We start from the raw sequence: 15,106 nt of genomic DNA, 5'->3' as shown, positions 1-15,106 counted from the left end.
TTTAGAGTAAAAAAAAAGCATTATGAGTACTTCCAATCTAACCAAAACATTTCTATAATTAGACTAAAAACTCATAAATATATTCAAACCTTTAAATCATAATTATTTTAAATAAATCACTATTAGCGCATCTTTTCATACAAATATAAAGTTTAAGTAACAACAGATGATTTTTAACCTTTAAGCTAGAGTTTTAACATTGATCTTAGTGATTGTTGAGTTAGAAACTAGACCAGTTTCATATCCGACACCACTCAGCAGCCCTCTGCTGACCACAAACCACACTTATGTTTATGTTTATGTATTTAGCAGACGCTTTTGTCCAAAACAACTTACAAGTGATAATCGGCATGTTGCCCTTGAGGCTAACAACAACAATAACAACAACAACTTGACATCAATCATGGAGAGGAGGGAACAAGGAGTGGACAAGAGAGAGGGGGGACGGGTGCAGGGAAGGTGCTAGTTAAGAAGATGCTCTCTGAAGAAAAGGGTCTTCAGGAGTTTCTTGAAAATTGAAAAGGAAGCTGCAGTTCTGGTAGTGCTTGGTAGGTCATTCCACATTTGTGGAACGATGCATGAGAAGAGTCTGGATTGTCCTGAGCGTGGTGTAGGCACTGCTAGCCGACGATCCTGTGATGACTGGAGCGGCCGGGCCGAGACGTAAGCCTTTGCAAGAGGATTCAGGTAGATGGGAGCAGTACCATCTTGGACTTTGTATGCTAGTGTTAGCAATTTGAATTTGATGCATGCTGCTAGCGCTAGCCAGTGGAGCTCAATAAACAAAGGTGTGACGTGTGCTCTTTTTGGCTGATTGAAGACCAGACGCACCGCTGCGTTCTGGACCATTTGAAGAGGTCTCACAGTACAGCCTGGAAGACCAGTTAGAAAGGCATTGCAGTAATCGAGGCGGGAGATGACAGTAGATTGCACCACTTAATAGTTTCTTGGAGTGGGTAGGTGGCCTATAGGGGAGCTCTTTACGGCTGTTTGCTGTAATGCTAGCAGTTAGCATTTTCAGTTTTCGGATGGTCAATAAAAAGCACAAGAAGAAAAAGAAGTTTGCTTATTGTTGGCGTCATGGAGCCTGGAAGTAAAAGTAGGAGTAGGGCTGTAGCGAAGCCTCGATGACGTCGACGGCTCGATTCTAAAACTTTGTCGACGTCAGATCCGGTAGTCGACGCACCACTCCCACTTGTTGCATCCCCAGGAGTTTGTAAATAGAGGTGGAATCTGCCTGTTTTTCCTCTAGTTCTCCCTCTTCTCCGCCTTCACTAACATCTCCACCAAATACTGAAGACCCGGAACAACGTCCGTCCGCTACTAGATTCCTTTCCTGTTTTGCCCGCCTTAGTCTCCCGGCAACGGACAACAACTTCTGGGGTCAGATGCGCTGCTCCGTCTCTATCGCAGATGTAGAAAATCACCGGGAGCGTTTCTCCCTTCATAAAGGAGCTTCTTTCAGACATTAGGAGAGCTGTTTTGGTGGTAGCAGTCTCTCCTCCATGCTGGTCTGTTTGCTGGGTGTATTTAGTTTATTTAAACTTGGTAACTTGAACTTAACGTTGGTAAAGCTACTGTTAGCATTTTCGCTAACAGCTTCTTGCGTTTGGATAAGCTGTTTTGTTTTGGTTTAGAGTTCATCTTTTTGTGGTGTAGATCTCCCTTTTATTACATTTAGAGTGTTGTGGGTTTTCGGTTTAGTTTAAAATATCACCTTGAGTTTGGTTTAACCACCCAGTTTAGAGTTTGGACCTTTGGAGATCCTTATTTTGGTCCAGAACCCTGTAATCTTTGCCCAGTGGGACATCCCTAGTCATTTGTACTTTTGTTTTAATTCCCCACAGGCAGAATTAGTTTTATTATTCCCAACCTGTGGATGGAAAGATTTGTTTTTTTGTAGTTGTAAATAAACCTGATCATCATTTTAACTTTTAAATCCCGTGTTATAGTCCCTTCCTTTTTGCACACGAGCCAAACTCCCCAGGAAGGGCCGTAACACCACTCGCCTCACGCACATAAGTGACCAAAACAAAGCAGCATGGAGACACTCCATCTCCAACCACCTCTCAGGCAGCAGCCTGCACTCCCAATTAAAGCAGTGTTATACAAAATGGAAGGCCTGTGGTGTTTATTCTCTTACAGTAACAATTTATCAAATTTTTTTGAGGAATTTATTAGAGATTTTTTGGTTTTTATTAACTATGCAATAGAAAAATAACCATTTGATTAATTGTCTAAATAGTCATTAGAATAGTCGACTATTCGATAAAATAATCGTCAGAATAATTGTTTTAAAAATAATCATTTACCCCCAGCCCTAAGTAGGAGAGTAATGTCTTTGGAGGTGAAGCAAAGAGCTAAAACTAGAGTGAACATCCGCATGGCCTACACTACTTTGATGGAGCTAAAGGAGGCCACAAAATCACGGACTAATAGTGACCTGGCTTTGTTGGTGCTGGACTTGTAAGTAATCATTTTTTTGTCAAACAGTGTAGATTTTTTTTCCTTCATGGTTTATGGTATTATTTGGCTCATTTTAGTGTTAGCTCATTGTTAGCGCTAGCTACAGCAGGCTGCAGCAGGGTAATTTACGACAGTTGAAATTCTACTTTCAACCAGTAGGGCACAGGAGCGGGAAAAGGCTGTGTTACTTTAAACTTCAGCCTACACCCTTTCGGTCATAAATTATTAGCAAGTAAATTGGCTCTTTTACACAAGGAATCAAGAACTGGGTTTGTGATTATCTTGTTGTTGGTTCTTAATTTTCACTTATTTTCTTTTTCTCTGATTGTGCCCTATGCAATGTTATGACTGAATAAATAAATAAATAAAGAAAGAAATAAAAACTGTTTATAAGCCTCAACCCCTGTAATAACAAAGAATGTATATACAGTGGGGCAAAAAAGTATTTAGTCAGCCACCAATTGTGCAAGTTCTCCCACTTAAAATGATGACAGAGGTCAGTACTTTTCATCATAGGTACACTTCAACTGTGAGAGACAGAATGTGAAAAAAAAAATCCATGAATTCACATGGCAGGATTTTTAAAGAATTTATTTGTAAATCAGCGTGGAAAATAAGTATTTGGTCACTTCAAACAAGGAAAATCTCTGGCTCTCACAGACCTGTAACGTCTTCTTTAAGAAGCTTTTCTGTCCTCCACTCGTTACGTTTGAACTCATTATCTATATAAAAGACACCTGTCCACAGCCTCAAACAGTCAGACTCCAAACTCCACTATGGCCAAGACCAAAGAGCTTTCGAAGGACACCAGGAAAAGAATTGTAGACCTGCACCAGACTGGGAAGAGTGAATCTACAATAGGCAAGCAGCTTGGTGTGAAAAAATCAACTGTGGGAGCAATTATCAGAAAATGGAAGACATACAAGACCACTGATAATCTCCCTCGATCTGGGGCTCCACGCAAGATCTCATCCCGTGGGGTCAAAATGATGATGAGAACGGTGAGCAAGAATCCCAGAACCACACGGGGGGACCTGGTGAATGACCTGCAGAGAGCTGGGACCACAGTAACAAAGGTCACCATCAGTAACACACTACAACGGCAGGGAATCAAATCCTGCAGTGCCAGACGTGTTCCGCTGCTGAAGCCAGTGCATGTCCAGGCCCGTCTGAAGTTTGCCAGAGAGCACATGGATGATACAGCAGAGGATTGGGAGAATGTCATGTGGTCAGATGAAACTAAAGTAGAACTTTTTGGTATAAACTCAACTCGTCGTGTCTGGAGGAAAAAGAATACTGAGTTGCATCTCAAGAACACCATACCTACTGTGAAGCATGGGGTGGGAACATCATGATTTGGGGCTGTTTTTCTGCTAAGGGGACAGGAAGACTGATCCGTGTTAAGGACAGAATGAATGGGGCCATGTATCGTGAGATTCTGAGCCAAAACCTCCTTCCATCAGTGAGAGCTTTGAAGATGAAAAGTGGCTGGGTCTTCCAACATGACAATGATCCCAAACACACCGCCCAGGCAACAAAGGAGTGGCTCCGTAAGAAGCATTTGAAAGTCCTGGAGTGGCCTAGCCAGTCTCCAGACCTCAACCCCATAGAAAATCTGTGGAGGGAGTTGAAAGTCCGTGTTGCTCGGCGACAGCCCCAAAACATCACTGCTCTCGAGAAGATCTGCATGGAGGAATGGGCCAAAATACCAGCTACTGTGTGTGCAAACCTGGTAAAGACCTATAGTAATCGTTTGACCTCTGTTATTGCCAACAAAGGTTATGTTACAAAGTATTGAGTTGAATTTTTGTTATTGACCAAATACTTATTTTCCACCCTGATTTACAAATAAATTCTTTAAAAATCCTGCCATGTGAATTCATGGATTTCTTTTCACATTCTGTCTCACAGTTGAAGTGCACCTATGATGTAAATTACTGACCTCTGTCATCATTTTAAGTGGGAGAACTTGCACAATCGGTGGCTGACTAAATACTTTTTTGCCCCACTGTAGATTCCTATCTGCCGGTTTGCAGCACACATACTGATTCGAGATTCCAGGAAACACCCAGAAAGGTTTACAGGAAACCAAAACAAGGGAAGTAAGAATTCAGAGTAACGTGTCTTTGGAAGATAATTTTGTTGCTCTGGATCAAAAGTGATGATTAATACAGCTCATGTGGCATTTTACAATTATCATGGCCCGTCACAAAATATTTAACAGGATTGTCGTACGATCGGTATATTGTAACAGGTTTCTGCACTGAAACAGGAATGTGTTTTGGTGCAGCAGAAATAGCAACTATGACAGGAATTTATTTGCATCACGAGTCACTAAACCTGAATCCTGAGTGTTTTATTATTTACAACATTCCTTAGCCTACATTATACACTGTAAGAAAGGAAAGTTTCAATTAGCTTAAACAACTTATGTCAACTGGTTCCACTAAACCTGGCTGTTAGGTGTAAGAAGTGATATGCTGTGCACTGACTTATGACATGATGACGTATAACCATCTATATTACTCTTTAGATTTAAGCTACCAGGTTTAGTGGAACCAGTTGACTTAAGTAAATGCAACACTTTGTTTCTTACAGTATACTGTCAGGTTGTTCCTTCCATCAGACTCGTTCCTGCCGCTGCGCTTTGGTTTAACATCACGCTCAGTCCTACTTTTGTGAAACTTGTGTGAGAAACTGTTAAATGATACAGGAGGTGAACATCTCAGGATGACCTCACACAAGCACAAAACAAAATAAAAATGTCACCTGATTGTTGCACTATAGACACGATGTTAAGAGATTTTAATTACAAGTAAGTGCTTTTTTTAACGTTAGACTGAGGAGGTGGCGTTTCAGGTGAATGTAAAGGCAGAAGGAAACATATGTGGTTTATATTTTAGATTTGCAGTCAGAATCAAATCTACGTTACCTGATCGCCCTCCTTCCACGCTGCTGTCTTGGGATGCCTTTCCTCCCACACTTCTCTCCTTGCTCTTCGGAAAGCAGCTCCTCTTCTTGGGCAGCGGCGGGACCTCCTCTGCGTTTGTGGGATACTGAGCAGTGGCCTTTATCACAGAAGCCTTTTTAGCTGACGGGAGTTCTGTATAAGCGTTAGTTGCACGCTCCTCTACTTCTCTGTGGTCCTGTTTGTAGATCTTGTTGACCATTTTCATGACCTTTCCTTCAGGGAGTCCTGAAGTGTTTGCTCCGTCAGCAGGAGTATAGGAGTGATTCTGCTGAAAGACTCGAGGATGGACATCTGGTTTTGGTCTGGGTCCTGATTTGGCGAGTGACATGGCTGTCTCCTGCTCAGACATCGCAGCTGAAGTACGTGTTCACTGTTGTTGTTGTTACTTCACAGCCTGAAGAGTCAAGACTTTTAACTGGTGGGGGCCATCAGCACCTGATAAACAGAAAAGGAGAGAAAATCAAACCAGTTTTTATCCAAAACAAGCTTTCACAACAAGGAAATGTTATACAGGGTCAGACTTTGAACTTCACTCTCTGGAAGGGTTCAGGAGAAAATAATAATCCTTGAAGACCACTCCTATTTACTGAGCACACATTTCCACTTAAAGCAGCAGAGCGTGTCAAACCTACTGCATTAGCTACACCTGTAACATGTGTCTGGACGTTTTTCACATCATTATCTATCCTAAAGTGTCTTCCTGTCTCTTAACCTCAAAAACTTGATTTATTTAGGAAGGCTTCATTGCTAAAAAGCACAGCCTTGTTCGTGTTCCTGCTGTTCTGACAGCTGTGTTGGGTCAGCAGCATGGAAGCAGAGCTGCTGATCAAACATAAACGTCAGGTGGTAGCGGTCAGTAACAGAGCAGAGCTGAGATCACGGTCATCCCCAGCTGATACGAGGTAAAAGGCAGTTGATGATGTTGCGACGCTTTCTGAAACTAAATAATAGATTCACATCAACAACACATTAAAGGTGCATTATGTAGAAATGAAATTAAAAAATGTCATCCTGTGGTAAAAATTGTTTACTGCAACCATTTTAACAGCTTTTTGCCGGTCGTCATCAAATTACAATTGTGGGTGCGGCAGCATTAGCTCACAGGAGACACGGCACCCCCACACGCACTGATGGTAAACAGTAGTCAAGGCCCTCCTTCCTTTGTTTAGAAAGGAGAAAAAAAGCCAGCTGGATATGAACTATGTTTCAGTATATCCTCCCTTCCTAAATGACTGAAGAATTAAGACTCTTTGGGGATTTTCTCACTGTAAAATTCTCACTATATTCTTACATACTGCACCGTTAACTTTTTGGGTCAACCCAATAAGATGTGGCTAATCAAGCATAAAAGTTGACACAATTAGTGGTTCTGATGTGTTATTAGCTGCAAAATATTCAAGAAACGTGTGTGTGACAAAGTGTGTGATGGCATTTGAGATCTCAAAACAGCTAGAACCCCATCATTCCTCAACATCACTTGGTCTAAAACGATTTCCTTTAAGGAACGCTTCAACCTTCCATTTATAAAGATGGAACATTAAATTATAAACTGATTAGTGATTATCATGGCTGTGGTTTGATTATATGTAACAACCACTTGCCACAGTTTCATTCATCTGTGCTACAAACTGTAGCATCACTCCATGATCTTTGGTGTAGGGTTAGGCAGCCTCGCCTCTGTCAGACCGCCCCAGGGCGGCTGTGGCTACAAAGTAGCTTTCCATCACTAGCAGTGTGTGAATGTGAGAGTGCATGCAAGCGTCTTTGAGTGTCCTAAAAAGCGCAATATAAGTTTGATGTATTTTGTTTTATTGTCATATATAAGGTAAAATAAAATGTGTTCATGTAAAGTTTTGTTTTATTAATATTAAACAATAATTTTAAAAGTTTTAAAAACTAAGTTAAAAAACAATCGTATTTGCGACGATAAAATTTTAAACGAAACGTGTTTAGAGTCACTCCACCCTTTTTACTGTTCAGCCACAACTGTGCTAAACAAAAATTTGGACTTCATTCCTTATTCTTTAGGTGTGTTTGGAATGAAACTTTAATTACGTTTTAACAACTGAAATATTTTCACTGTGTGTGTTTCGTCACTTTCTCGAAACTAATCCCGATTTACGTACTTGACTGATAGCTCACAATTACAAGAAACAACCTTTTATATAGCGCCTCTCAAGATGAAAATCAAGAGAACAAAATTTAAAAAATAACAAGATTAAAAAAGTAATTATCACTGCTAATAATTTGACTTAATCTAATTTAACCCCTAAAATAAAATTGAAGGCCTAAGCTGATTGCTTTGGGTGACCAAAAACCATGCTGCACCTTCTCCTCAGCATGTGTGTATTATTTAATACATGTCAGACAGCTCAGCGGATGTAATCCCAAACCAAACCAGGGTTAGTCATCCTCTGAGTCATGTGTCGCTTTGTGAGATTTCAGAAGGAATAAATATGGCTGCAAATTCTTAGAATTACACAGAACAAAAGAAAAGCTATAGCATGGTGGTTCAATAAACAATACATCTAGTAAATAAAAAATATCCCAGTCAAAACAAATCCATGAGTAAATAAGTAAAGGTGATTTAGAAAGGCGCCTTTCAAAGGCGAAGTCACGGCACTGTACAACGTAGATCCCATTTAAGGATAACGTACATATTTACTGTTGTGTGAGTACAGAGTGCATCATAAGTACTTGATCTGAAGAGAGTTATGAGGAGCAAGAAGCAGATTCTTAAACCAGGAATTGTAGACGAGTAGAAATGGAAAACAGTGGGTTAACCACAATGTTTCTGATTATTAGACTGCTTTACTTGATTCTTCTGGGACCCAACTATAGATGAGAGGACTCAAAATGAGCAGGGGCACAAGTTACACATCGAACTATTTATGGATGTTCAATGTTGACCTTTTTTATCCGATACAGGGATATAGTCTAACTCTTAATTTCCTATACTTAAATAAACTGGTACTTCTATGTGCATGGTATGTAAAAGTTGTGTCATGAATAGGGAGAGATCAATATTAAACATTTTTTATCTATTGCATAGGAAGAAAACCTTCTGTAGTAGAGCAGACTTAAAGTCGGGCACATCCGCGGACAGCCCGGGACTGCTGTCTTATTTAAATGTCTGTGTTTGTTCCTGAATAACACCTACTTAATAAACGCTTTAAATATTCTTATCAACAGACATATGTATTCATTTACATGAAAATTGGCCCAAAAATCAGCTAAATATTATACAGACTTTATGCATTACCATGACTATTTGTTAGCTTAGTTTCAATGCAGATCCCTTTAGCTTGAGGTAAGATTTATAGTTAATAAAAATGCAGAAATTGTAAATATGAAGTAGATTTTAAACCGAATAGTGTTAGTTTTTGCTGAATTGGTAAACTCTTTAAATGTTTAGCATAGGGAGACTAAGTCACGCCCACCTACTTCCGCACCACGGGTCCCCGGAAGAACGAAAAAATGAATGCAAGTCAACGGGACTAAAAACGCTATTTTCTAATTCTGCTTGTTTTGTACCATGGATTTCACACATGATGTCCGTGAATTTTAAAGACACATTTTGATACCAAGAACGCGCTTATTTTTGAACGGGGGAAATGTTATTTTAGGTTTTGTGTGAAAATAAGTCCAGGACTACAAATGCGCTTCACGAAAGTGACGTCATCGTGTAAATTAACTGTGTTAACTGTTAATATTAGGGATGTCCCGTTCTGATATCGATATCGGTGTCACGTTGTGAGCCAAGAGGAGGTTAGGTCCCAAAGATGCAGAGACTCCAGATGACACAGGGTTGGTAGAAAAAACGTAAAAATCCTTTATGACAGAGTAAATTAAAAAAAAGAGGCAGGAAGCCAAAAACCAAAAATTCCTAGAGATATCCAAAAGACCAAGAGAGATTCAAATACCAAGAGAGGGGAATGAGACGAGGCTGACACAAACAATGACCCAACAACACACTGAGACGCAGACAGGGTTAAATATACTGGGGCAGGATGAGTGGGAGATAAGCTAAAGGTGCGTGGGGAGAGAAACCTAGTGAAAACAATGAACTAATCAGGGAGAGGAAAGTGAGCTGAGGAGGGGAAACTAACATCACCTAAAAACAAAAACAAAACCTAAAGACGAGAAGAGCAAGATAAAAAACTAGTGTTCTAAGGAGGAAGGAAAAACTAAAAAACTGGTGGGTAAAGAAACACACTAAAAAGAGACTAATTATATGAAAAGCTGAACCTATAGAAAAACTGCAGAGGGGTGACTAGGAGAGACCAACGGGAGCACAGGACCTGGGAGGGATAACCTGGAGGGGCTGCAGACCAGGGAACACATGAGGAACACAAGAAGACACATAAGGGGATCCTTAGAGAGGGATGGAGCACACGGAGACACACGAGGGAGACGCAGACGCAGACCATGACAATCGGAAGACATTCAATATTGGCCTAAAAACAGTATATCAGATCATATTGGACTGCATCAAAAATCTGATATAAGCAGTCCGTAAAGGTTCACATTCTTGCATTCAATGGATAAGAAAAAATAGTCATTTTTTTCATACTTACTGTTATTTGCTCTTGTTCTCCGATTGAGTAATATCACTTGATCAAGCCTTTCATGCATTCCACAGTACAAAACAGGTGAAAGTATATGTATGATTTGTGCTGATATCGTGTTGAATTGATATCGTATCGATCAATACTGAAGGCAGCAATATCTGTATCGTATCAAAAGTGAAAAAGTTGTATCAGGACATCCCTAATTACTAAATAATATTCATAATCCATATTGACCATTATTTTGCATAATTAGTTGATTAACAAACAGGAAAACCACAGCAATATATTCATGTTTGTTTAGAGAGTTCTCTCCCACATACATTTTCATGTCTTTTCAGTGTTAATTTTTAATTTAAAGAATTATGTTTATCACATGAAAAGAAGTAAGATTTGTTTGTTGATCAGTTGACCTAATTTCTAAAAATATACCAACACAAACCACAAAAAAAATTAACCCTTTCTGCTAGATTGTAATCAAAATACTAAATAAGTTGTTGTAAAAACAATAAAAAGGGAATGATGTCAGCATTTCTGGACTGAAAAGATACCCGAATCACACCTCATTTATCCACGAGGCAAAAATCTGACTAAGTTGGTTGTAAAATTGAAACAACAGATCAAAGGTGCTTTCGAATAAAAAATATAGGTGTTATAAGATTATTAAATTGAGATAACAAATATGTTTGAACATTTATAATCCAGTGTATAAAAACCAGCGTGTGAATGTGTGTGTGAATGGGTGAAATGACTGACTGTGTTGGCGTCTTGGGGGTTGTAGAACCCTAAGAAAGTACAAATTCAGGCCATTTCTAATTTTTTCACCATAATCTCCTTAAAGCTGCTGAAACTATATAGTTGTTACCGGTTTATCACTGCGAGTTATTTTGCAGTCGTTTGGCACAGTCATTAACTTCAAAGAGACTGAACCAAAGTGTTATAAAGTTGTAAGAAAACCATCAACAGGCGTGACGAATGATTCCAGCCATGAATCTTGTACACTGGGTCCTTGGCTTCAAAGTTAATGTCAATAAGTTCAAGCTGTTCAAGCCAGTAGCTGGAGAAAAAAAGGGCCCCAGCACGTCAGACCAGTTTGGGAGGGATATGCTAACTACCAATAAAAATAGTTTCGTGTTTCAGTCAGACAGAAAAATGTCTCCATAACCAACAAACTGTTTAAAAATGACAACATTAAGCTGATTATTCATTATTTACAACATTTTGAGATACTTTTTTAAGAATTAAGACAACTCTCAGGTGTGTGTGTGTGCATGCGTGTGTGTGTGTGTGTGTGTGCGTGCGTGCGTGCGTGTGTGTGTGTGTGTGTGTGTGTGTGTGAGAGAGAGAGAGAGAGAGAGAGAGGAGGTCTTCCCAGGTTTCACTTTAATCACTATAACAATAAGGAGTGACACATAAACTCCAAACTAATGGGTGTGTTCATTCATTCATTGAGGGGAAAGACAAAATGTGACACTTGATGTTTGACGAGATTTTCCCTCTTTGTCTCCTTTCACTTTGTTGACCTAGTTTGTTCAATAGCGTCGTGTTTTAGTGTATTGATATGCTGTGATCCGGGGGGGAACCCTTTGTGTGTGCATGTGGGGCACAGCAGCCATCTGGTGTGTTTACAGATATGATATGGACACGGGAAGATGGGAAAGGTGTCTCAGGAAGGGTGGGAATGTTGGGAAAGGATGGATAATAAAAAAAGAAACTTCCTATTTAGAAAGACAACGAATCTAGTATAAGATATTAAAATTGATAGTTTAGATCTACCCTTGTGGAAAATACTCATTTAGATGTATAAAACAGATTTCAGCGTTTTAAAGAACCAAAACTGAAGATGTTTGCCGGATACGTAACTACTGTTTTGTTACTTGCACTAACGGGACAAGGTCTCTTCAAAAAGTTGCCTGAAGATAAAATGGATCTCAAACAGGAATGAAAACTATTATTTTTAGGAGAAAGACCTGAACAGGTGCACCACCAGACCCCTCCACCAAAGTGCACCTGCTAAAACTACCAGTCTAACTACTAAATATTCACATTTTTAAACATAAAAGGCAAAATCTTACCAGAGTGGCCCCGGCACGTTCGAGAGATCCTCTTCAGGTATTCGGGTCTACTGTCTGCGGTCCAACATGCTGTAGTGCGGCTAAGATTCGGGTTTTTTACCGGGCTCAGGGTAAGTCCTCTCCAGGAAAAGTAAAACCGCCGTTGGGAAGTAAAATAAAAGTCTCAGAAAAGAAACTGGGTTTAATTGATTGATGTCGCGGTGGAAGGCTGGCTGTGTGAGCACCCGGCCTCGTTGTTGTCTCGTCTTTGTTACCAGCAGCATTTGTGAGGAGAGGAGGAGAGCAGCGGCGGCGGCTGCCTCTCCCCCCTTCTGAGGCTAGAGCGTGCAGCTTCCGGTACGAGGATTTCAAAATAAAGCTAAATTTAAATAGCACAACCAAATGGGTGACACTTTCAGATTAAAACAAAGTTGCGATAAATCTATTTATTAACAGAAATTTGTTAAATGTAGGGTTTCTGCCAATGTTTCTTTGTTATAAAATGTTTTGTTTTCGTTTAATCTTTTATTTAGTTGAAAAAAAATGGCGTGTTGTTCTGCTTGACTTTGTTTCATCTTGCTTTAAGAACTGAAAAATACATTTCTTGCAGGGTGTAATGAAGGGATCTTCATTACAGGGGTTTTCTATTGTTTGTACAGCACTTTAAATAAATACTTGCACTTTGGTGAAGGCACTTCAGTACTTTATTTAGCACTGCACTTTAAGCATGAACTTGCACATCAAGAAGTTTTTTCATTGAGTCTTTAGCATTTTAATAATGAGGATGTAGTCTTTGTTCCAGGTCCTGCACAGGTGCTCCTCATGGAGAATTGTGGTGGTTGCCTGTGAGGACAGAGGGGGGGAAAAGGTCCACTGATTTTCAGCTTTAAGCAAAGGCAGTGTAAATTAGAATGTTGGAAGTGAGTGCAAAGAGGTTGCTAAAGTGTTTCTCACCTGTTTCTTTGGCCTCTACAGGGTGTTTGGGCCAAGCCCCCACAATGCGGCCCTAAAATTGGTCTCAACCTTGTGTCATTACAGTATCTGCTCGGGTGCAAGATCGGCTCGGGGTCCCTCGAGTGCCGATGACGTCAATGTACGGCAAACCCACTCGGACAAAATACACTACACATCTATACTGTTGAAAAGAATTTAGCAGTTTCGTTATTAAAATAATGTTTCTTAAGACGTAAGTTTGTGTTTATAATGGTATTTGTAAAATAAAACACTATTTTATTCATAATGTTGAACTCCTCTTTGAGCACATCCCTTGAAGAATCATAGGTATTAGCAACACCTGTGAAATTGTATTTGCAGGAAAGAAGTGTGTCCCGTTTATTTAAGTATTTTGTTAGAGTTTTTGACGTCTTGTCCATGTAGTTCAGTTACGCTCATAGCTGCTAGCTAAAACTCTGGAATTAAAAGTTTTCTGGCTTTAATAAAATACCTGTCTGTACTTATTTGATTGATGGTATTTTTACTTTCTATTAGACTCCAAATGTAATCATTTGGCACGTTTCTAATTCATTATTTGCAATAATGTAATCGGCGATATTAGCATTAGCATTCCTATGGGTTTTTCCATGTATATTAGCATTGCGCTAACCACCCGCTGCCAAATTGCAGCCTTTGAGATTAGAAAATCTCCTGGCTTTACTAAAATATCTGTCTGTACTTATTTGATTGATGGCATTTTTACTTTCTATTAGACTCCAAATGTAATCATTTGGCACGTTTCTAATTCATAATTTGTAATAATGTAATCGGCGATATTAGCATTAGCATTCCTATGGGTTTTTCCATGTATATTAGCATTGCGCTAACCACTCGCTGCCAAATTGCAGCCTTTGAGATTAGAAAATCTCCCGGCTTTACTAAAATATCTTTCTGTACTTATTTGATTGATGGTATTTTTACTTTCTATTAGACTCCAAATGTAATCATTTGGCACGTTTCTAATTCATAATTTGTAATAATGTAATCAGCGATATTAGCATTAGCATTCCTATGGGTTTTTCCATGTATATTAGCATTGCGCTAACCGCTCGCTGCCAAATTGCAGCCTTTGAGATTAGAAAATCTCCTTTTGTCACATCGCAATTTAATTGCACATGCAGTTAATCGTTCAGCCCTAATATACATGCAGCTCTATGCTAAAAGTGTATTTTCAAAGAGGTAATGATGGATTTCTTTGTAAAAGTTGTCCATCTTTCCAATAGAAAGATTTGCCTGGACCAACGTAACGTGATAACAACGTAACGTGATTACGTAATTCCGTGAGGTTCATGTTCAGCCAATCAACTACTTAGACGTCATCGGCAGTCGACGGACCCCGAGCCGATCTTGCACCCGAGCAGATCCTGTACCGACACCGGAAGTACCAAAAACTGCAGTTCCACCCTCATCCACTAGGGGCTGGTGTCAGAAGCGAGCAAATCCTCATTGACTCTCCCATGTTAAAAATACCAATTTCACAGCAGAAATAAACATGTTTACAGCCTGGTACCAAAACATGTTTTTTGTTTAAATTATCTAGCTTACACTCGTGACAACTCTGAGGGGGGTGAAATTTTTTTTCTCACTCTTCTGTTTAAGTGTATTAAAAGCCTAAAATTCTGTATAATTAATGAGCATCCGACACACGTGACCGCAGAGCTAGCTCCGGGGAAAGGCCTCAGTAGAGCCTCGGTCTGGCTTGGAAACTGTCCTGGGGTTTTGAGTCTCTGTGTTTGTGTATTCTTTTCTGGATATTTTTTGTGCAATTGTTGGACAAAATGACTTGCTGTGGCATTAATTGCACTAATAGAGCGTCCAAAGTCTCCACTTCATTGTTTTTGGTAAGTAAAATTATATTTATGTATTTTAGGTCACTGCCGAGCTGAGCTTAGATTTTAACATGTACTGTTTAACCATGAAATTTAAATGTAATAGGGTAAAACCCAGTGCATTTAACATAATGCTGCACTTTAGAAAATGGGTTGAAATATAACATGTTGGTGGAGCTGGGTTCTGACTATCGGCTTGTGGAGCTCTCGGGAGACCGATGTTTT

The 15,106-nt window shown here is 39.6% G+C and overlaps 1 protein-coding gene across 2 annotated transcripts in view; it reads right to left on the bottom strand.

Annotated features, from left to right (window-relative positions):
• Positions 1–12,217, bottom strand: part of arhgef15b (Rho guanine nucleotide exchange factor 15b) — a 35,411-nt gene extending 23,194 nt beyond the window's left edge. For both annotated transcript variants that reach the window (XM_015977231.3, XM_015977232.3), the window contains exons 1-2: positions 12,081–12,217; positions 5,399–5,872 (exon numbers count right to left, since the gene is read on the bottom strand). In XM_015977231.3, coding sequence (XP_015832717.3) covers positions 5,399–5,786 — 388 coding nt within the window. In that variant the 5' untranslated portion in view covers positions 5,787–5,872; positions 12,081–12,217. The remainder of the gene's footprint in view (positions 1–5,398; positions 5,873–12,080) is intronic.
• Between the last annotated feature and the right edge of the window lie 2,889 nt (positions 12,218–15,106).

Source organism: Nothobranchius furzeri, chromosome 2 (assembly GCF_043380555.1).
Source record: "Nothobranchius furzeri strain GRZ-AD chromosome 2, NfurGRZ-RIMD1, whole genome shotgun sequence".
Lineage (NCBI taxonomy): Eukaryota > Metazoa > Chordata > Actinopteri > Cyprinodontiformes > Nothobranchiidae > Nothobranchius > Nothobranchius furzeri.
The sequence above is the reverse complement of the archived record's forward strand: the minus strand, read 5'-3'. Positions and strand labels throughout refer to the sequence as shown.